Source organism: Lissotriton vulgaris, unplaced genomic scaffold, assembly GCF_964263255.1.
Source record: "Lissotriton vulgaris unplaced genomic scaffold, aLisVul1.2 SCAFFOLD_1858, whole genome shotgun sequence".
In the NCBI taxonomy this organism is placed as follows: Eukaryota; Metazoa; Chordata; class Amphibia; order Caudata; family Salamandridae; genus Lissotriton; species Lissotriton vulgaris.
The window spans coordinates 392,878-415,999 of NW_028255686.1; the positions used below are offsets into that span (position 1 = coordinate 392,878).

The 23,122-nt window shown below is 48.2% G+C and overlaps 1 protein-coding gene across 1 annotated transcript in view; it reads right to left on the reverse strand.

Moving 5' to 3' along the window:
* LOC147659037 (coronin-1B-like) overlaps positions 1 to 23,122 on the reverse strand; it is a 111,126-nt gene that overhangs the window by 17,844 nt on the left and 70,160 nt on the right. Inside the window, exons 7-9 of the mRNA XM_086952025.1 lie at positions 13,073 to 13,218; positions 10,834 to 10,891; positions 10,328 to 10,588 (exon numbers count right to left, since the gene is read on the reverse strand). Of these exons, the coding sequence (XP_086808151.1) occupies positions 10,328 to 10,588; positions 10,834 to 10,891; positions 13,073 to 13,218 (465 nt within the window). The remainder of the gene's footprint in view (positions 1 to 10,327; positions 10,589 to 10,833; positions 10,892 to 13,072; positions 13,219 to 23,122) is intronic.

The following is a 23,122-nucleotide window of genomic DNA, read 5'->3' on the forward strand; positions in this document are numbered from 1 at the left end:
TGGCCAACGAAAGTGGTCCGACTGAATGTACAGATATAGTTCTCTGAGGTCAAGTATAGGAGAGAGAAGAAGAGAGAAGAAGAGAGAAGAAGAGAGAGGAAGAGAAGAGAGAAGAGAGAAGCGAGGAGCGAGGAGCGAGGACAGAGGAGCGAGGACAGAGGACAGAGGACAGAGGAGAGAGGAGAGAGGAGAGAGGAGAGAGGAGAGAGGAGAGAGGAGAGAGGAGAGAGGAGAGAGGAGAGAGGAGAGAGGAGAGAAAACCTCCTGCTTTACAAGGGTGAGATGCTCTGGTGACATTGCATGTGATATTGGAAAGATATTTGGGGGAGTGTCTGTAAGATCCAGGCAGTAACCATACTGGATAATTTCTAGTACCCACTTGTCTGAAGTGATTGAATTCCTGACATGCAGGAATTGAGAGTCGTCCCCCGACAGGGGTGGAATGATCGGAGGATAATGGAAGGAAGTCACCTCTTGAAGAGGGGGATTGATTATTGCCCTTGTAAGAGGAGGAGGGATTTTCGGTGGACACCGTTTTTGAACCACCCCTGTAAAAGGAGCGCTGAAAGGAGCCCCTAGTGGCAGGTAACTGCAAAGCCCCACATGGACTTTGCGTCCTCAGTGTCTTTCTTCATCTTTTCCAGCGAGGTATCAACAGTTAGACCAAAGAGGTGATCCTTATCGAGCGGTTGATGAAGGATGGAGTTTGCACCACTGGCTTGAAGCCTGATATTCTTAGCCAAGCATGTCTGCATAATAGTATGCTGGTGTTGACTGCACAAGCTGCTGTGTCTGCAGCATCTAGGGCACATCTTATGGATGTATTGGTAATAAGTTTACCATACTGAATAAGGTCATTAGCCTTAGATTTGTATTCATCAGGTAAATGTTGTATGAGTGTTTCCAACTCATCATAATGAGCCCTATCCTAGCGAGCCAACAAAGCTTGAGCCCTGGCAATGCACGAGTGATTTGCTGCCTGTGAAGCCACTCTTTTGCCCGAAGCATTGATTAGCTTAGACTCCTAATTAGGAGGAGGGGCCTCACCTGTGGTTTGTGAGTGAATTCTCTTGCGAGCATTGGAGGCTAAAAGAGAGTTTAAGGGCAGCTGGCTACTAATGTATACCGGGTCAGTAGGAGCGGGTGTATTTTTTGTCCACTCTAGGTGTAATAAGCCTGGATCTTACAGGGTCTTTAAATACCTCATCTGTGTGCTTTAACATGTCTTTGAGCATTGGTACGGTCCGAGTAGCTCTTTGGGAAGAAGTGAGTGTTTCAACTAGGAAATCCTCTCCTAAAGGCTCTTTATGGCGCCCCACCCAATGATATTGAGCGTCCCTATTTAGAAGCTCAATGCATCCAATGTTGTCCTCAGGTGGGGAGGGTCTGGAGGGATACAAATCAGGGTCATTACATGTGATTGTGTCTGTCTGATAATAGTCCCATGGGTCAGTGTCCTGTTACCTATCCTGATCCCCATCTCCTTCATCGTGTGGGTCAGGCGAAAGTGGTGGTGGTGAATTTGCTGGTGAAATGAGAAAGTTAGGATCAATGGGCGAATGAAGTGGAATATAAGAAGGAGAAGAGTTAGTTGCCACACTTTTCCTTATAATATTTCTCCGATAGGACAATTTTCCGTTTCTTTGGAAGAGTGGCATGAATATGCCCTGTTTGAGGGTTTATTACCAGTTTCTTCTGCTTCGGATCCGAAGGCAGCGCATCGGACCGAGGTTCTTTAGTGGGAGAGTGTTTCTCCTTATGAGTCGGTTTCGGCATCGAAGGTTTCGGCTCCGAGCCTTTGGGTGTCGAAGGTTTCAGTTCCAAGCCGTTCGGTGTCGATGACTTGGACTTGTGTTTTGGCGCAGAAGGTGTTGGTTTTGCGCCGGAGTGGGGCCGGCTCGAGCCCGAGCCGAAAGGCGCGTCTTTCTGTTTCGGTGCCGGGCCCGAGGGAGTCTGATACTTTTGGTCGGTGCCGACTTTGGCCCGAGGGCAGAGGAGGGACCGGAGCCTTTGTCTTACCTTGAGGGGGCAAAGGGGTATCTTTACTCACGGTACGCTGACCCGGAGTAATCTGTTCTTCTTCTTCCATGTCGGAGTCGGCTTCAGATACTGAGATAAGTTCTACTTCCTCCTCGGCTCCTTGAGGTTGATGTTCAGTGTGGAATGTTCGCCGAATATGTCTGATGCGGAGTCGCTCTGGTGTTGCATTTCGTGACGTCGAGCCCGACGGTCACGAAGAGGCTTTTTCGATCGAAACAATCGGCACGCATCAAAGTCGTTCTCGTTGTGTTTCGGGGACAAGCAGAGGCTGCACACTTCGTGCAAGTCGGTGCGTGAAAACTTAGCAACACATCGAGACATATCTTGAATGGAGTCGGTTCCATCGACTGCTAGTGCTGTCGGCGCAGGTAGGCCAAAGGCCTGCCACGAGTTTCCCGATTGAAGGTTTTCTGAAGACAGACAATGCGCATCGAATGGGGAACCGCGATTGATAACAATACCGTCACAATACCGTCAAGGGTAGTGGATTGCGCGTCACAGGGGTCCAAAAAAGGTACCGAACCTGGAGTGCAGCAAAACACATCAGAACCCGATGGCGGAAAAAAACTATCTAAGGATGGAGTTGATGCCCATGAGCACTATCACCTAAAGGAAGAGTCACCTACCTCGTGACTGGAAAGATTTCTTCGAACAAAAACAAAGTCAAACATCCGGACCCAACACGAGATGGCAATCTATGCATAGCATGTGATCTACAGCTCACATGCCTCGAATACAATTTTTATTTTTGCACTGCTACCCCCTTCCTCCCAGCTAAGGACTTCCAAACTGCTGTACAAGCCCTAGTCATCCCTCGCATAGACTACGGAATCGTGGCCCTCAACGGACTCCCCCTTTCAACAATCGCTCCCCTAAGAGCCTCCCTGAACGCTGCCGCGAGGTTCATCACTGGTTCTAGCAAACATTCGCATATATCCCCTGACTTGAGATCTCTGAACTGGCTGCCTGTTGAAGCCAGAATACAGCTGAAAATTGCTTGTATGACACACTCGGCCGTACACCACAAGTCTCCCAACTACCTCACTCAAAAGCTGACTATATCTGGTGGCGCGAGATCAAATAGAAGCACTAAAAATCTCCTACTGAAACCTCGAAGATTCCGGAAGGAAAAAACATACAAACGCTCTCTCAGGAATGGCACCCAGAATCTGGAATGCACTCCCTCCTGAAACAAGACTTATCTCCTCCTCTGCATTTTTTAAGAAGGAGGTCAAAGCCATCCTTATGGCCAAGTTCACATGAGCTCTATTACTGCTGGATCTAAGACTTTGCACCGTTTGTGTATTATTGGCACCTGATCGTTTATTTGGTATTATATTGTTACTTGTTTACTTGTTTGCTACCCTATTTTGCTACTCATTCACTATCTACTACTGTATTGTACTCAATAGGTGGTTTAATTCACCCTCCTGTTGCCCCTACCCCTTGTTTCTGTAAAGCGCTCTGATATCTGCTAAGATCTTGTTCGCGCTATATAAAACTTTGAATAAATAAACTAAGAATGACACTGAAAAGAATAGGTAACGGTCTGAGACAGATCTACTGAAATCTAATCCCAGAGACTTGTTTGTAGTTTTGCATCCTCAACTAGATCTGCCACAGGAGTAAACAACTTGTGAAAGGAATCACACAACATGACAATACAACTCCCAGCCTGCAAGGATGCGACTTTGCCATCTACAGGATGACTGAGGGTTTCTGACCGATTTTATGCCATCAGGAGAACCTGGCTATAAACTCTCCAAAACTAAAGCTTTGTTTTCTTTTGACATGGACAATATGTATTCCATGCCAAAATACACTGCTGGGCTGTGTCACTGCCTCCCGCCATCAGCACCAGTTTCCCATGACTTACTGTGCTGAACAGCAAATTCAGTTGTTCAATCACAGATGAGATGTAGCACCATTTTGCAATATGAGTAATTCTTCAGCTTCCAGGGATTCTGAAAGCACTCAGCATGACACAGCATTCCCAATGCCGAATTGTATTGGTAGCTGGAGAAAGTCAGCATCTAACTGCGAAAAACAACCTTATCTTAGCCACATTTCTAAAGCTTCTGTTTAATGATTCTTCAGACCTTTGTGCAGGGAACAGGCAGATACAATCTGCAAATGGACACAAATAAATGTAGGAGGTCGCTGCCCAGAAGAGTGTTAACAGACCTTACTTCTGAGCAGTGATACCTGGTAGAGTGCAAATATCTATTCAAAGGGCACCATGTGTTCCTACACTGGATGCATTGCAACACTATCCAGAGCAAGAACTAAAAAGTCAGTGCTTTCTGTTGGTTGAAATTTTACATATTCACCAGGAAGTCTTTTGGACAGGAAGCCTGAGTGGTGGATTTGAATTTGACCAGTGATCAAGGAAGAGTCCAAACAAATTACTTCAACTAATAAATACTAATGGTTGAGAAGAAAGCTCTGTAGTTATTTGGAACTAAACATCAATGGGTGTTCACTACAGCTTAAAGATGGTGATGGGTTCAACCGCTCCTTTTATTTATTTATTTGTTAAGCTTATAAAGCGCAACAGCAACCCACAAAGGGGTTCCCGGCGCTGGAAATGTCACAAAGTGGAAAGCCCCAAGGGTACTCAGTTACTGATTGAAAAACTAGGTTTTAATACCATCGATGCTGATGTTATTTTGCTCCTGTGCTGATATTTCTTGATTCCCATTGTTCATGACGAGCTCAGCTCGTCATGAGTGTATGAGAGGTGTACCTCATGACGAGCTGAGCTCGTCATGAGCTTCGATGGGGTTAATGGCCTTGCGGAAACGAACATATAGCAGTTCTCGGAGCGAATGTCTAGGGAGGGAATTCCAAAGTTTGGGTCCCAAATAATACAAGCATTTGCAATGCAATAGGTTTCGCATTAGGAAAGTTTGAGCTATTGGTTTTGTAAATGACAAATTTGTTATTTATGTGTTGGTTTTGAAAATAGCGAAATTAATACCTTTGTCATTTACAATGCCAATTGTAATGCAATATGTGTTGTATTTACATGACTTAGATGAATTGATATTATTAATAATGGCTTTTATTTATTTTTAATAATTAATACTTAAATAAAAGTTGTTGCAATTTATAATGGCAACAGCTTAAACTTTGGTAATAACTTTTGTGAAGATTATGTTAAGTGTATTTTATTGTGACAAAAATCCAAGCACAGAAGTGAAATATTAACATCTTTTTGTGACATTTGTAATAAAGCTTGAAACATTGAGAGAACATATTTGAACCAGTTGTTGTTGAATGGTTGCACAGATTGATGCTGTGGTGGCCCTGAGTGATGTGGTGGTTGCGACGAGTGATGCTGTGGCTTTCAGTGATGCTGTGGTAGCGCATAGTGATGGTGTGGTGCCCCCGAGTGATGCTTTGGTGATGCTGTGGTGATGCGATACACAGATAGAGTGAGGGCGATAGATAGACAGAGTGATAACGATAGAGTGAGTGTGATAGATAGATAGACAGTGAGGGCGATAGACAGATAGAGTGAGGGCGATAGATAAGAGTGAGGGCGATAGATAAGAGTGAGGGCGATAGATAAGAGTGAGGGCGATAGATAAGAGTGAGGGCGATAGATAAGAGTGAGGGCGATAGATAAGAGTGAGGGCGATAGATAAGAGTGAGGGCGATAGATAAGAGTGAGGGCGATAGATAAGAGTGAGGGCGATAGATAAGAGTGAGGGCGATAGATAAGAGTGAGGGCGATAGATAAGAGTGAGGGCGATAGATAAGAGTGAGGGCGATAGATAGAGCGAGGGCGATAGATAGAGGGAGGGAGGGAGGGAGGGTGATAGAGTGAGTGCGATAGATAGACAGATAAGAGTGAGTTAATGATTTTCTGCTGTGGGCAGCGTGCTCCTGAGAAGCATTCCTCAGGTAAAGGGAGGCTTTGTACGAGCCGCATTCCAGGCAATTTACAGTGACTGGATGACGAGAGGCAGAGAATGAGATGAGAATTGCGCATGAATCTCAGTAATTAGTCTGCACACAAAGTGATATATTTATCCCCCTTAGCCGTAGAACCACTGGCTCTATGTGTTGCATGCACGCGTTAACGTGGCAGTCTATTTTGGCCAGCAGGTGCACTCACAACACAATGAAAATGAACTACGATCCAGTGTAAACCCAAAGCTACCCTAGCAGTCATTAAAACCGAACGTAAATATAAACAAGTAAAGGAAAGTTGCTTTTCTAAAAGTAAATTAGTTTTGATCCCGTACAAATGATATTATAAAAGCTATACAAGGGAGCATTAAATATGATTTTACATAATGAAATGATAGACTAGTAGCACTTCACACACTTGCAGGTCCAGCTTTGCCATGATAGTATTTACAGTAGCAAAATGATACATCGGTTTTTCTGGTGAATTTAAAGAACCCCATGAAGGATGCATCGGTTTTTCTGGTGAATTTAAAGAACCCTATGTAAACATGCGTTTTAAATGTATTCTAATTTCAATGTGGTTTCTTTTTCTTTTAACTTGATGTTAGTATATATAATGTACAAATTTTGCGTTTTAATGTTTGAAAATTATTTTACAGGCCCGTGTCCGAATTAAACAATAGATTATATAAATGAATTCCAAAATAGAAATAAGTATTAAATAAATTCTGCACTGCAGATATCAACTAACACTAGCAACGAAATACTACACTGCCGATTAGAGACTGATGCTAAGTGGGCGTGTGACGTCACGTGAGAGCGCTACCACACCCTTGTGTAGGGTTTGGTAACCCGTGGCGTTCCAGAGCCAGTGGAAAAATACTCCCCTTCTTGCGGTATTTCACCACCTGGAATGAGGAAGCAGCACGCGATGCCGCGCCTCGGGAAATGTAAGTAATTCTGCTCAACAGATGAGAACTAAAGTCTGCTGAACACTACTGTCAAAGAATTCCCATGCAACATTATGATTAAAATGGAAAATTAAATGGTGAAATGAATTACGAGTTGGAACTACCAGAAGATATCGAGGCCAAACTTGAGGAGAACACCTGATAATAGGGTGCTTGGCTCATTCTGGGTGTGAAGCTACTCATGCATAACATATTAGAATGATGCCTCCATTTTAGTAACAACCATAATTTATTAAAAATATCCCATGGCTGAATACGAACATTTTTAAACATCGTGGGTTCAATGGTACTCATCTCGAATTGAAGTAAATCGCATTGTAAACTAAACATCTCTTTCAGCGTCTAATAAAATGAGGCAACGGAGGCCCAGGAGAATGTTGTGCTGGAGAAGACCCGAGTCCGTGGTCGTCTGGCGTCACTGCAGCTCTCGAGGGCAGAAACAAAAGGCTCGTGTTTTTTAGCCCAGCCAACCCTACAATAAAAGGATCTCTTGGGATATTAGGCGGAGACTTCATAGCTCTTGTGGCAACAGGAGGAGGGCTGCGGATGGCTGGTCTGTGGAGCAGACACAGGCAGCATGAAGGACGGAGAGCAGCCCGCCAGAGCTGGCTGGTGGAAGCTGCTCACTCTCCCCTGCACACTTCCCGTGACTGCTGTGGCTGGGCAGAGTGTGGTAGTCCGGCAAAGCACTGGCACCCCGGAGCTGGCCTGCTGCTGCTGTGCCCGTCTGCCGTCCCTGCCCCGCGGCTCCCTCTAACAGCTCGGTTTCCCGCTGCTCATGCTCCTTTCAGCCCTCCATGCTTTCATGCCGTGCATCGCTCCCAGCAACGTTGTAAACAATGGTTGCTGGGAGCGAATCATGGGCCGCTAGGGGCCATTGCAAATGTTTTTTTACGGTTGAACAGGCAGCTAAGACCAGGGCAGAAGATTAGAGCCGTGGCTAACGCCGAAGCAGGAGATAGATGTGTGGCCGCCATAAATATGAAGGTTAGCATGCTGCACTTTATAAAAACAGATAATTTTGAAAGAAAAGTATTTTGGCGACGCACGCAATAATAAAGTTGCGCGGCCGCCATGCGCGCTTTATTGAAATGTTTTATTGAAAAACAAAATTACACAAGCGTTACCCCTTCCTCCAGCGCTTCCGCCGCCTCCGTTTCTGCTCGTCGTGGTTCCTTCGCGGGCGCCGACGCTCGTTTCCAACTCCCCGCTGCCCTGCTCCTCTTCACACCGGGTCTCCGAGGTGAAAACGAAACCGAAACGAAGCTCACGCGCGCGACCAAATCCTAAAGCGCGTGTCGTAATCCGACTCTGCCATGCTGTTTTAATGCTGAGCGTGGCCAGCTCCTGTCTCCAGTCGTTGTCGGCTGAAGTTGGCTGAACCGACAGCTATAGTCTCTCAGCGAGAGCGCGCTTTCGTGCGCTTTTCGCAGCGAGACCTAAAAAGGACCTGCCACCCATCCTAGACAGTCTAAACTTGAGCACAGCGAAAAGTTTTTGAAAGGAGGAGCGGAGAGAACGTGACGGGGAGTATATTTTAACAAGAGTTTGCAAGTAGGTGGGAGCTTTGCCCATCCTGATTTTGTGCATATAACTTAGCGCTTTGAATTTCACTCGGCTGTCCACCTTTAGCCAGTGAAGATCACGAAGGCGTCCTGTTATGTGATCCGTTTTGCGACCACCACAGAGCAAACGAGCAGCAGCATTCTGCACTAGCTGGAGGCGTCTGGTGACCGCCTTGGTCGCCCCCAGGTAGAGTATGTTACCGTAATCCAACCGGGAGGTGACCAAGGCGTTCACCACAGATCTCTTTAGAAACAAGAAAAAGAAAAACCTCTACAAAATGGGAAATCTCGCCCGTGCTACGTCGAATAGAAGAAAGAGAAGAGTCGTAGTCCAACTGGACACAGGCCATCCCTTCCAGTACCCATTGGCCAGTAGTTGTGCCTCCTAAAGCAATGGTGTGAAACTACTCTTCCTCTCAGGGATATTGCATTAAGAAAGCGCAGGAGAAAGTTTGGGGGCACATGCAAGAGGTAGATCCTTTGGCCAATATGATTTATGGCTGTGCTGCATTTGAAAGAGGAAGGCGATAACTGAAGCGCTCCAACACCTTGACAGTTGCATCAAAAAGCGAGCCAATATGGCACATTTGGAAAATGAATTGGCGTGACACTCAATGGAGAAGCTGCATACTACCAGACCAAGTGGAGTATTGTTCTTTCTCACTGCATTCAAGAGTATTCAAATTTCTACTTGGGAAAACAGAGATTCAGCTAGAAGCAACTTGGGCAATGGATGCTGAACACTGGAGTTAGGGGTGAAGCCACAACAACCCTCACAGTTTAGGATATGTATTCACTGGGAGGGGAGCATCAAGACAATTGAGGTCTATAATCTGTAATATCCCACAATTCTTTAGGGCATCAAAATTGTGGAGCTATCAAGAAGCCTGGCTTAAAGAATGAGCCATTCGCCATAATGAAGGCTCATAGCAAAGAGTTAGAACCACTACAAGAAATGTACAGTGTCTAGGAACCCTGAGAGGCATAATTTTTTGAAGTTCTAAGGCTAGTACGATTGCAAAGGATCAACAACACGAAATCTCTTCCCTGCTGAATGGGATTTAGAGGCTGAGGCAGGATAACAACTCATTGAGTGGGTGTCCAAGAAGTGGGAACCATTGCAAGCTTTGGGAGAGGGAAAGCCAACTGTGATGCAGAGCTGACTCATAACACATTCTGGGGTTGTCCAGTGGTGAAGCACACCTTCTATGTAGTAAACCGATATCACACAGACAACTTGCAGCCGAGCCAAACTCTCTAGGCACATGAGAGTAGGATCTTACATTATTCAACCAAGATTGGGACAAAAAGCAAACCTATTAGCCAGAATTACAAGCACTCAACTAATTTCATGATAACAATACCACAATGTGGGTCCTACAATTGTCTTATTACACGCAATCGGACCTCAGGGAACGTACGCAAATCTATTGATGAAGACATTTATGTTAATTGTTCAAAGAGAAAAGCTTAAGGAGGAAGCCTGATATTACCTTAATGAGGAGTTGCTGGGTGGAGCTGATAACTATACATTAAGCAAACACCTTAGAAAAACCTTGAGGACTCTCATGCGAGAAACAAAGCAAACCGGTCAGGGCCATAAAACCAGGAGGATTAGGGGTTTCCAAAAGATACCTTTGGAACCTGGCTCCAGACAACAAACAGGGTGAAGCCTTAAGCAACTATAATTATTGTTTAAAAACATTTCAGATTATATTAGAGGGGGAAAGGGGAAGGGAGGTTGGCATAGAATGCATTATGGAAGGAAAGAGAATAGACAGAACAAGCAAGCAGACAGAAGAGATTGCATGGCAAATGCAAAGGTTTCCCTACCACATGGATGGCAGGGGCATTAATACTTGGCACAGAGGCGTGCGCAGTGGGTGCCGCCAGCTTCCCTCCAGCAGCGGGCCGGTTCTCGTGCAGCACGTTTTTCTTGTTGACCTTCAAGTCGCGCTGTTTTGCTGGCACATAGCCCTCCCGCAAGGAGATGAGGATGGGGTCAGCATCTTTGCCTGCCACCCACTCTTCAGCCTCCATTGCAGGCTCAGGACCAGCTGTGTCCGGGTACAAGTCATCCTGGAACAGGTCGGACTATGGAAGAAGCACAAGATGAGAGTAAGGAATAGTCAGCAGACGCCCCAGAAGTCATTCATCCCTTTATCAAAATACTCGCTGAACTAAGAGCGGTGAAAATGGAGTAAACAGATTTGGGGGACACAACCAAATGTTTTCTAGTAAATACGAGGACCGGCATGCAAGATGCAATGTACAACTTGCAGCACGTGAGTGAAGAGAAGCTATGAGCCAATGAAAAGATTTGGCCATCTTTAGCCTACCTTTCTTGGCACGGTCATTGTGACGGGCTCGCACTTCCGCTCATGGAGCTTGAAAAACCTGCAAACAGATGAGAGAGACACAGTGAGACACGTAGAGATGGATGAAATGGAAATACTGTGGGAGACAAATTGAGCAGAAGAAGTAAAGTGATAATCTTACAGGAGAACCAGACAGGAGGAACGTGAAGGAACTGAGAAGAAAAGGGCAACAGCAAAGTAACGGGAGAAACAAGAGGCAAAATGGCAAAGAATGATAAGGACATCGGTATGCAAGGTGTAAAAAATGGTGTAAATGAAGAGAAAGTGGGAAACTTATGGCTAGAGGGAAGTGAATCTGGGGAAGAGTCAGTATAGTGGGTTTAAAGGATCTTCTGCACACTGTCCTTGTAGGTTCAGAGGGGACAGAGACTTAGGTTCTCATAATAGATCTCCTAAAGAAAAGGAGTGCAAATGGGGCCTTCTGGGCATGGGTGGCACTGCACCCACTAGCACCATACAATGGACCCCTGGAGCAGCCAACCTGAGATGGAAGTCAACAAATGAATGGCTGGCATAAGCATCAGCTCCTGAGACTCCTCTCGTCTCTGGAAATATCGGTAGTCTGGGATCGGGGCATTTTCTACAAACCGTTGAAAGCTTACAAACTAGATTTATGGGATTTGTACAGATAATAAGTGAACAATGCACAAGTAGCAATGTATTAATACGTGCAAACACATACACAATCTGAATGCTTCTCAGACTTCCTTTGTTCTAAGGCTACATGACGTGCTTGTGTAGCACACAGAGCGGAGCGATGAACACTCTTCCTTGTGCAAGGTTCAGTCTAATCAGGATAAAGGCCAAACTTCCAACACCTTGCTGAGGCCAAAGATCAATTGGGTTTTCACCAGTTGCTCAATCAGTCTCTGTTGCCTTATTGAACGCTCAATAGCTGTCCGTCAATTTCCACACTCCAGAAAACAGCCCCACATGCTTGGTTGTGCCTTTACCACACCTCACAGGATGTTCTTTTTAGAGGCAATTCAAGAGAGCCCTCACACAAGGCAATCATGCCCACATCACACCCCACCTCAAGAAGCTACACTGGCTACAATCCCGAAGAGATGACAGTTCAAGATGCTGATCCACTCATACAAGGTCCTGCACTACGTAGGACCAGCACACATCAAAAAACTCCTGACCTTTCACCGACCGACCAGACACCTACGAATCACCAGCCTCTTCCTCAAAGACACACCCCGGATACCATGAACCAACAGCGGAGTACGCTTCTTCTCACACATGGCGGCCAAAGCTTGAACAACCTTCCTCAGCACCTCAGGACGCCCCATCCCTCCAGCAATTCAGGAAAGGACTCAAGACCTGGCTGTTCCAATGAACCAATCACGAAGCAGCCTCTACCAAGTCCAGCACCTTGAGGCCCTCACAGGTGATTTGTCGTGCTTTATAAATAACGGATTGATGCTCAGGACTCTTGACTCGCACCTTTACCTATAGGTTCCATTCGAAGCATCTGTCCTTCAACAGCTGGCATCGCACACCAGGTCACTGTTCATGCGAACCCTCTGCAGGGAACACTGTGCCCTCAGGCTGCATACTCTTCTATCACCAAATACTGGCCTCCCTAGAGGTACCCAGCTCCAGCATCCTCGCTCTTTCACCGAGCAGCCAGTGAAACAAAACTGGCTGTACCAATCAGAGGTAAAATTAACTCTTCCTTCTAAACATAGAACACTCAGAAGAAAAGTCTGGCACGCCATAGCAAATTTTTATTCTATATGCATGTACGTTTAGGTTTGTGGCTCCATACAGAAGTGTCTCCTTCACATCTATAGGGCCCACAAAAGAGCTGGACTACCCACAATGAGCCAGTATTAGAACATACACACAAATTAATACATACATTATTAAACAAGAATGGAATCCACTGAATCGAGGACAAGATGGCCAAGCTGGTTTCACCCAAGCAACTGTTTTAGCAAATGTAAACATTGAACAGTAAGAAATATCAATATAGGCAATATTTAGAGCCATATCCAGAACGCGCGGCTGTAGGAGCAGTATGGTGCCTCTCTCTGTAAGGATGTTATTACAGCAGCACTCCCAGATTGATCATAGAAATTGCAGCATTTGGCTAGGTTCTCCCCATGGACCAAGAAGCATTTCAAGTCATCAGGGGTCACTAACACTGCAAGATGACAGAATGCGCTTCAGGGAGTAGCAAGAAAGGCCTTACCTGGCAATCTCGCACTTGTTGACATCAAGGCCTCTCTTGGGCATGAAGCCCATTCCCCGCTGTGGCTCTTTGCTGCCGTAGGTGCTGAGAAAGTGAATATACGGGGATTCGTCAGTCACCTCAAAGTACCGGATGCTGGAGTCACCCTGGAGGAAGCAGGAGGAAAAACAGGGTGAATCTTGTACACGAGCTAATCCTCTTCTTCCGCCTCTGCCATCAGTCACCATGAACCACAGCAACCTTGGACCTCTACAGTGTAACCTGTAGCCTCACAGACACATTGAATTCAATTTAAACTTTACTACAATACGTCTGAACATTATAGTTTTGTGGCCTTTTCAGTTCTCCACACAAGCAGGGAGCGGTAAGAGGCCTGCTTAAATAGGCCTCATTTCCAGCCACATTACAGCAGCTCTATTTCCATCATAGGTCTTATTTTCTAATACATTTCAGGGGTACGCATAAGTAAAAAAAACATCAGTAACCATAGTTTTACAGCCTTCATATGTAACAGGGCCATATGCTGCGCCGAATTTCGTCATCTATTAGTTGACCCATACTAAGGTTTTGTGGAATGCCGAGATGCAAGCCTTTAATAACCTACTAGTACATCTACCTGAAATCCACAATCCTCCTCACGTGGCTGCAAGCTCATTTTTGCATTTTAACTCAACATAACTTCTTTTATAAGGAAAAGCAGTATGGCATTGTGTAACAGTGTTTTGCAACATCTACACCTCACAGGAGGTTGGACGGGTCACATGAATTTACAGGACTCTTAAGCTGCAGACATCGACATTTTTACTCACCCAGTTCAAATAAACTACCATGCAAGATTTCTTTGGCACTGCAAACCCTAATATAGATTTAAATACTGTGCATCAACTTTAAAGCAAGTCAAGTCAAGTCAAGTCAAAAGATTTATATAGCGCGCTACATACCCGGAGGGTCTCAAGGCGCTTGAAGAAGGGTGGGGAATTACTTGTCGAATATCCAAGTTTTAAGTTGCTTTCTGAATGCTAGGTGGTTCTGAGTGAGACGAAGGTGAGTGGGGAGTGAGTTCCAGGTTTTAGCTGCGAGGTAGGAGAAGGATCTACCTCCCATGGTGGTTTTATTGATGCGAGGTACGGTAGCAAGGGCTTGGTTGGAGGATCGTAGCTGGCGGGAGGGGGTGTAGAAGGAAAGTCGTGTGTTGAGGCATTCGGGTCCAAGTTGGTAAAGTGCTTTGTGTGCGTGGGTTAGGAGTCGGAAAGTAATCCTCTTATTGACGGGGAGCCATTGAAGGTTTTTCAGGTGACTAGAGATGTGGTCTTTACGCGGGATGTCTAGTATGAGTCTGGCTGATGCGTTCTGGATGCGTTGGAGTTTTTTCTGGAGTTTTGCGGTGATACCGGCGTATTGCAAATGCTACTTACCAGTATGCATCTGTTCTTGGCATGTAGGGCTGCTGACATTCATATCTGTGCATAGATCGCCGCCTAGTGTTGGGTCCGGATGATTGCACATTGTTGTCCTGGAAGAGTCTTCGAAGTATCACGAGATAGGTGGCTCCTCCCCTGGACTACAGTGCGCATGGGCATCGCCTCCATCCCCAGATTGTTTTTAGCCATTGGCAGAGATGGAGTGAAATATGTGAGTGATGCCCTATGCTAAGAGTATGAAAATATGTGTAAAGAAAAATACTGCAGCTGCTACAGGCGCCGGGGAGGAGGGCGGGCGATATGAATGTCAGCAGCCCTACATGCCAAGAACAGATGCATACTGGTAAGTAGCATTTGCAGTTCGAGGCATGTGGGCTGCTGAATTCATATCTGTGCATAGAATACATAGCAGTCCCTCCATTAGCGGCGGCCGCCCGTGCCAGCTGCAGCCGTTTGAAAAAGCGTTTTGAGAACAGCCTGGCCAACAGCTGCCTGCTGTTTAGAGTGCACATCTACACAGTAATGCTTAGTGAAAGTATGTGTGGTAGACCATGTAGCTGCTCTACAAATATCTTCTAAGGGAATGTTACCTAGGAAAGCCATAGAGGCCCCCATCTTTCTGGTGGAGTGGGCTCTTGGTGGAATTGTGAGAGTGCGTTTAGCTTTAGCGTAACAGATCTGAATGCATTTCACTATCCACCTAGCGATCCCAGCTTTGGAGATAGCATTTCCCTTGTGGTGTGAGGCAAAAGCAACAAAGAGTTGCTTGGTCTTACGAAAATCTTTAGTCCTGTCGACGTAGTACATCAAGGCTCTTTTAACATCAAGGGTGTGGAGCATCCGCTCCGCCAGTGACTCTGGGTTTTGAAAAAACACTGGTAACTCAATTGTTTGGTTCATGTGGAATTGAGATACAACCTTGGGTAAGAATTTAGGGTTAGTGCGGAGCACCACCCTGTTAGCGTGTACTTGGAAGAAAGGTTCCTGGATGGTGAGCGCCTGCAACTCGCTAACCCTCCGTAGCGATGTAATTGCTACTAAGAAAGCAACCTTCCAAGTCAGAAACTGAAGCTCACAAGAGTGCAGTGGCTCAAAGGGAGGACCCATCAGCCTTGTAAGAACCACATTGAGGTTCCATTCTGGAGCTGGTGGTGTCCGTGGTGGAATGACTTTTGAGTCCTTCCAGAAAAGCCTTGATAGCAGGGACCTTAAAAAGGGATAGGTGTTGCCTATTCTGAAGGTATGCTGCCATCGCAGACAAATGAATGCGGATGGAAGAGTACGCCAAATTGCATTGGTACAGGTGGAACAGGTAGCAAATAATGTTCTGAATGGAAGCGTCCAGTGGGTCAATATCGTGGTTTACACAGTACATGACAAAACGCTTCCACTTGGCTGCGTAACAAGCTCGAGTAGTGGGCTTCCTTGCCTCCCGAATGATGTCCATACAATCGGGGGGAAGATTGAGGTAGCCAAACTCTAGGACTTCAGGAGCCAGATCGCCAGGTTGAGCTGTTGCGGATCTGGGTGCTGAATGTCGCCATGGCTCTGCGTCAGAAGGCTGGGGGTGAGATGAAGCCTTTGATGCGGTACCACGGAGAGTTCCAGAAACGTGGTGTACCATGGTTGGCGAGCCCACGTTGGAGCAACCAGGATGAGAGTCATCTAGTGCTGCCTGAGTTTGCGTGCCACCAGCGGTATCAGAGGTGCTGGGGGAAAAGCGTACGCAAATCTGCCTGACTAGTTCATCCACATCGCATTGCCCTGCGATTGCGGGTGTGGGAACCTGGCGGCGAAGCTTTGGCATTTTGCGTTCTCCTTTGTGGCGAACAGGTCTATCTCTGGATGACCCCACCTTTGGAAGTACGGTTGGAGTACTGATGGGTGTATCTCCCACTCGTGCATTTGGTGGCTGTGCCTGCTGAGCAGGTCCGCCATCTGGTTGTCTTTGCCCGGGAGATGCTCCGCCATGAGGAAGATGTTCCTCTGAATGGCCCACTTCCACATGCTCTGAGCCAGATGAGAAAGCTGCGGAGAGTGTGTTCCTCCCTGCTTCTGGATGTAGTACATGGCCGTCATGTTGTCCGTCCGGATCAACACGACCTTGTTGCACAGATGTACTTTGAATGCCTTTAAAGCCATGAAGATTGCCATCAGTTCCAGAACGTTGATGTGCATCTTCCTCTGCTGTAGTGTCCATAGTCCCTGCACCGTGTAATGGAGTACATGCGCTCCCCATCCCTGGAGAGAAGGGTCCGTTGTCAGGATAATCTGTGGCACAGGCTCCTGGAACGGTCGGCCCTTGCAAAGGTTTTGTGGATTCCACCAATGCAGAGAGTTGTACGCCCGACCGCTCACCAACACTAGGTCTGTCAGTTGCCCATGAGCCTGAGTCCACTGACGTGCCAAGCACTCCTGAAGCGGACGCATATGTAGTCTCGCGTGCGGGACGATGGAGATGCAGGAGGCCATCATGCCTATCAACTGCATGAACACCTTCGCTGGAAGCTAGTGCTGAGGTCTGAATCGTTGGATCAGCGTTTGGATGCTGGCGATTCTCACTGAATTTGGCTGCGCAGTGGCTGCCAGTGTGTTTATCGTCGCGCCCAGACACTGCCGTACATGGGCGGGCTGGAGATGGGATTTTGGATAGTTCAGCAAGAATCCCAGATCGTGCAGGAGATGAATAGTGCGTGACACGTGGTCTGCGCACTGCTGTGCTGTTCTTGCCTGAATGAGCCAGTCGTCCAGATAAGGATAGACGTGGACGTTTTGGCGTCGCCAGGCACTTCGTAAAGACTCTTGGCGCTGTGGTGACCCCGAACGGCAGAACCCTGAACTGGTAGTGCTGGTCTTGGATTGTGAATCTGAGATACTTCCTGTGGGAAGGATGCAGGGGGATATGAAAGTATGCATCCTTTAAGTCCAGTGTGGCCAGGAAGTCCCCCTGTTGAAGCAGAGGGAGTACCTGCTGTAACGTGAGCATATGGAAGTGCTCCGAGAGAATATACCAGTTGAGGGGCCTGAGGTCCAGGATGGGCCTGAGGGATCCGTCCTTTTTGGGGATTAGAAAATACAGGGAGTAAACCCCTGTTCCCCTTTCTTGCAGTGGAACGAGCTCTATTGCCCCTTTTTGCAGCATGACTGTGACCTCCTGCTGCAACAAGTGCAAGTGCTCGCCGGACATAGGACGGCTTCTTGGAGGTATGTTTGGTGGAGTGGAAGTAAGTTCCAGACAGTAACCGTACTGGATAAGAGATCTCACCCACCTGTCCGTGGTGATGGATTTCCACGCGGGCAGGAACTGCTGGAGTCTTCCCCCGACCGGTGTTGTGTGGTCGGGGGGCAGTGACAAGACGTCACTGCTTGTTGGCGGTGGTGGACCTGGAGCTATTGTTTCCACGTCCCCTGCCCTTGACGTTGTTGCCTCTGTAGCCACCTCTACCCTTGTTGGTGTATGAGGTCTGGGTATTGCCCTTATAGTACTGTGTGGATTGCGATGCTTGACCCCTGGAGGTGCCTCTGGAATTGGAGCGTCGAAAGGAACCACCCCGAAACTGCTGAGATTGGAGGGCCCCCATAGACTTAGCAGTGTCTGTGTCTTTTTTCATTTTTTCCAGTGTCGCATCCACCTCGGGGCCAAACAGGTGGTCAGGATTAACTGTTTGGTTGAGTATGGTTGTTTGTATATCAGGTTTAAAGCCTGAGATTCGAAGCCATGCATGTCTTCTCAGCAACACACTAGTGTTGATCGCCCTGGAGGCAGTGTCAGCCACATCTAGCGCACATGTGATGGAAGCGTTAGTGATTAGCTTGCCCTCCTGAATTAACATCTCCCCAGCCTCCTTGTACTGGTCAGGTAAGTGCTGCAACAGTGTTTCTAGGGTGTCATAGTGAGCCCTATCGTAGCGTGCAAGTAGGGCCTGCGTGTTTGAAATACGCCAGATGTTAGCTGCCTGCGCAGCAATCCTTTTCCCTGAGGCCTCGAATATTTTCGACTCTTTGTCCGGGGGAGGAGCGTCACCAGTTGTCTGTGAATTCGCCCTCTTCCGAGCGTTGGATACAACCAAAGAGTCCAGTGGCAAGTGTCCCTTGATGTATGTTGGATCCGAGGGCGCTGCCTTATACTTTTTATCAATGCGAGGATTGATGACACGCGCCCGAGTGGGCTCCTTGAAGACCTCCGGCGCGTGCTTTAGCACCCCTTTGAGCATTGGCAATGTCTTGACTGACTTCTCGGCCACTGAGAAAGTGTCAAACAAAAAATCCACATCCACAGGATCTGAGTGGAGCTCGACATCATAGTTGGCTGCGGCCCTCTCAATCAAGGCGTTGAAGGCCGCAGAGTCCTCCGTCGGTGAGGTCTTTGCCGCAAAGAGCTGCGGTTCCTGACCCGATTGCGGGTCATCTGGGTCGGCTCCGGCCGACCAAGGTTCATGTTCCTCCTCCGGATCCGAGTACGCCGGATAGTTGTACTCGACCTCCTCCTCATCGTCACCTTCCCCCGCGTTAGAACGCGTAGGAGAACGTTCCACTTGTCTGGGAGACGAAGGCTCCATAGGGGCCGAAGCGCCCGTCGAGTCCTTCTTGTTCTTAAGAGGAATCCGAAAATGTTCTAGCACCGGCTCCGTGGTGATTTTCCGTTTGAGGAGGGACAATTTCCCAGTATTGGCGTCGATGATGACCTCTCGGCGCTCTTCATCTGCGAGTGGCTGGAGCCGAGGCTTCGACACCACCAACGACGCTTTGGGCGTCGACATCTCCTTCGAGGGCACGTCCGCCCCCTGCTTCGGAGAGAAGGCTTTCGGCGTCGACTTTGGCGGCAGGGTGTAGCGAATAGGCGTTTGCACCTTTGCCAGCTTCAATGCGGTCTTCGGCTTCACTCCCTCCGGTTCGGGAACCGCAGCGTTCCGAATCCGTTGCAGGGATTCAGCGACCTTCTTCGTCAAGGTTGAAGAGGGCTTGACCGTCTCGAGCGATTTCCCCGAGTCGGGAGTCGAGTCTGCCGGGGGCAGCGTCTTCGGAGCCGACACCTTGCCATCCTTGGCCCCGACGGCCGGAGCCGGCACAGCCGGAGCTTTGGAATCGCTTTGACGCTTCTTTGGAGCCTTTTTCGGCTCGTCGACCTCGACCATCTTCGGCGCCGACGCAGCCGAGTCGGCCGCCTTTGTCTTCGGTGTCGAACCCGAGGCCTTGGGGTCGGCCATTTTGGCGTGGCTCTTCAAGTCGGCCATCTTGACTTTCTTAGGTGTTGACGCCTCCAGAGCCTTCTGTCCCACCAGTGGAGCTTTCACTTTCGGTTTCGAAACCGATGGTGTGGATCCCGATGGCTTCACTTTCGTTTTCTTCAACGGGAGTGGCGCATCAGAAATGTCCGTGGCCGGGCCGAGAGGCGGGCAGTTGGACTATTAGCAAGGTCTTGGGTAAGGCCCGAAGGCGATCCCTCGACCTGGGCCGTATGTTGGGGATTGACCCCTGAGTCAGTTTGGGGGTGCTCTTCCTCCGAGCTATCCCCCACGGTGGCAATGGCCCCATCGTCGTCCCCTACCTCGTCGCCGGCTTCATCAAACTCCTCATCTCCCGCGTCGTAGTCATCTCCCTCCGACGCAGGGTTAGAGTCCGAAACCTGAAAGACATTTTCGTCTTCTTCAAATTCTTCAAAGATGTTGTCCGGCGGGGGCGCAGGGGGTGCCGACAACTGGGCCTGGAGTCGAGCGGCCCGACGATGCTTTAGGGTCTTCTTGCACCGGAACTTTGAGCAGGCCATACACCTCGCCTCGTCATGGTCCGGTGATAAACACTTGTTGCACACAGGGTGCACGTCGAGGTGTGAATACTTGGAGGTGCACACCAGGCACCTCTTGAACGTTGTCCGTTCCATGTTCAGGAACTTGGAGCGTCGAGTAGGCCCGTCCGCGCAGAGAGCACGCGGAGGGGCAGGAAGCGTTCGGAGCCGAGAAGGAAGACAAACCCGAACGAAAACAATACCGACGCCCAGCCTAAAGACCTTTTGGTCTCAAGTAGAAACGTAAACTACTATCGGTCCCGACAGAGGGAACCGAAACACATCCGAACCCAATGGCGGAAAAAAACAATCTGGGGATGGAGGCGATGCCCATGCGCACTGTAGTCCAGGGGAGGAGCCACCTATCTCGTGATACTTCGAAGACTCTTCCAGGACAACAATGTGCAATCATCCGGACCCAACACTAGGCGGCGATCTATGCACAGATATGAATTCAGCAGCCCACATGCCTCGAACAGGGTGTTTCCGTAGTCCAGGCGGCTAGTAACCAATGCATGGGTGACCGTTTTTCTGGTTTCGGTGGGGATCAAGCGAAATGTTTTTTTGAGCATGCGAAGAATGTTGAAGCAAGATGATGAAACGGCGTTGACTTGTCTGTTCATAGAGAGTGAGGAGTCCAGGATGACGCCCAGGTTCCGTGCGTGGTCCGTCGGGATGGGGGCTTTTCCAAGGGCCTCTGGCCACCAAGAGTCATCCCAGGCGGAGGGGGAGGTGCCCAAGATGAGGACTTCTGTTTTGTCTGAGTTCAGTTTCAGATGGCTGTGCTTCATCCACTCGGCTACTTCTTTCATTCCTTCATGTAGGTTGGTTTTGGCGGTGTTAGGGTCTTTGGTGAGTGATAGGATCAGTTGAGTGTCATCCGCGTAGGAGATGATGTTGAGGTTGTGTTGGCGTGCGATGGTCGCGAGGGGGCTCATGTATACGTTGAAGAGGGTGGGACTGAGTAAGGACCCTTGGGATACGCCGCAGATGACTTCAGTGGCCTCTGAGTTGAATGGTGGGAGGCGGACTCTCTGGGTTCTTCCGGTGAGGAACGAGGTGATCCATTCCAGTGGTTTTCCTTGGATTCCGATGTTTGAGGCGCTGTAGAAGGGTGCTATGGAAGACTGTGTCGAAGGCTGCGGAGAGGTCGAGGAGGATGAGGGCGACTGTGTCTCCATTGTCCAGAAGAGTTCGAATGTCGTCTGTTGCTGCGATGAGGGCGGTCTCTGTGCTGTGTTTGGCTCGGAAGCCGGACTGTGAGGAGTCGAGGGATTTGTTGGTTTCGAGGAAGGTGGCGAGCTGGTTGTTGACGGCTTTCTCGATGGCTTTGGCCGGGAATGGAGGAGCGAGATGGGGCGGTAGTTTTTGAGTTCGGTGGGGTCCGCTGTGGGTTTTTTCAGAAGGGCGCTAAGTTCTGCGTGTTTCCAGCTTTCCGGGAAGGTGGCGGAGTTGAGGGAGCAGTTGATGACGTCTCGGAGGTGTGGTGCTATGATGGAGTCTGCTTTGTTGAAGATGTGGTGAGGGCAGGGGTCTGTGGGGGATCCTGAGTGGATGGAGTTCATCAGGCGGATGGTGTCCTCAGTGGAGATTGGGTTCCAGTCATTAAGGATGTTCAAGGGGGGTGAAGGTCCTGCAGAAGGTTGGGTGGGTTGGTCTCCGGTTCGGTTGTCAAAGCTGTTGTGGATGTCTGCGATTTTGTTGTGGAAGAACGAAGCTAGGGAGTCGCAGAGGGCTTGAGAGGGGGTGATGTCGTTGGAGTTGGCTGATGGGTTGGTAAATTCTTTGACGATGTTGAATAATTCCTTGCTGTTGTGGGCGTTGTTGTCTAGTCGGTCTTTGAATGCGGCTTTCTTGGCAGATCGGATTAGTTGGTGGTGTATGCGGGTGGCGTTTTTGATGGCGTCCCTGGTGTTGGTGTTTGGGTCTTTTTTCCAGGCCTTCTCGAGGGAGCGACAGAGTTTCTTCGATTTCTTAAGATCATCGTTGAACCAGGAGGCGTTTTTGCTGCCTAGTTTGATTTGACGTTTTTTCAGCGGTGCTAGGATGTCGGCGCTGTTGGATAGCCATTGGGTGAGGTTAATGGCTGCTTGGTCGGGGTTTGAGGAGTGGGCAGGGGGGTTTTGAAGAAGCGATGAGGAGATCTGGTCGATGGTGATTTTGTTCCAGTTTCTTCGCAAAGTAGGTTGAGGATGGTTGTGAGTTGTGGTCTTATTGTAGATAAAGTGTACGCAGCTGTGGTCCGTCCAATGGAGAGTAGTGGTGTGACTGAAGGAGACATGTTTGCTGGAGGTGAAGATAGGGTCGAGTGTGTGACCTGCGATGTGGGTGGGCGTAGTGACAAGTTGTTTGAGTCCGAGGTTGGCGAGATTGTCCAGAAGGGAGGTGGCGTTGCTGTCATTGTTCTTTTCCAGGTGAAAGTCTAAAGCAGAGATGAGTGTGACGGTTCACAGTACCATCTGGAAGTCTGCTGCCTCCTCACTTGCCTGGCTAGCAACAGAGTTATGCTTAAAATGTTATGAATGGAACTCCATGTGGCCGTCTTAACTACATTCTGTTGAGATCTGTTACATGACACCTATGGTTGCTACTTTTTGTTTATTATTTTTGTGTGAGCTAGCTGGTAATATGTCAGAATTAATCTTTCTGCCAACCAGTCAACATTCTTTTATTGCTTCAGCATTAAGCCATACAATAGCACATATAATTTTTCTTATGTGCATTAAAATTACGTGCATCTGCTTTAACATTATATAAAGAGTATACATTTCAATTAGACACTAGATTCTATATGCAGACATCCTCCATTCCAATTAAAAGTAGCATTAGTCTACCTCTATATAC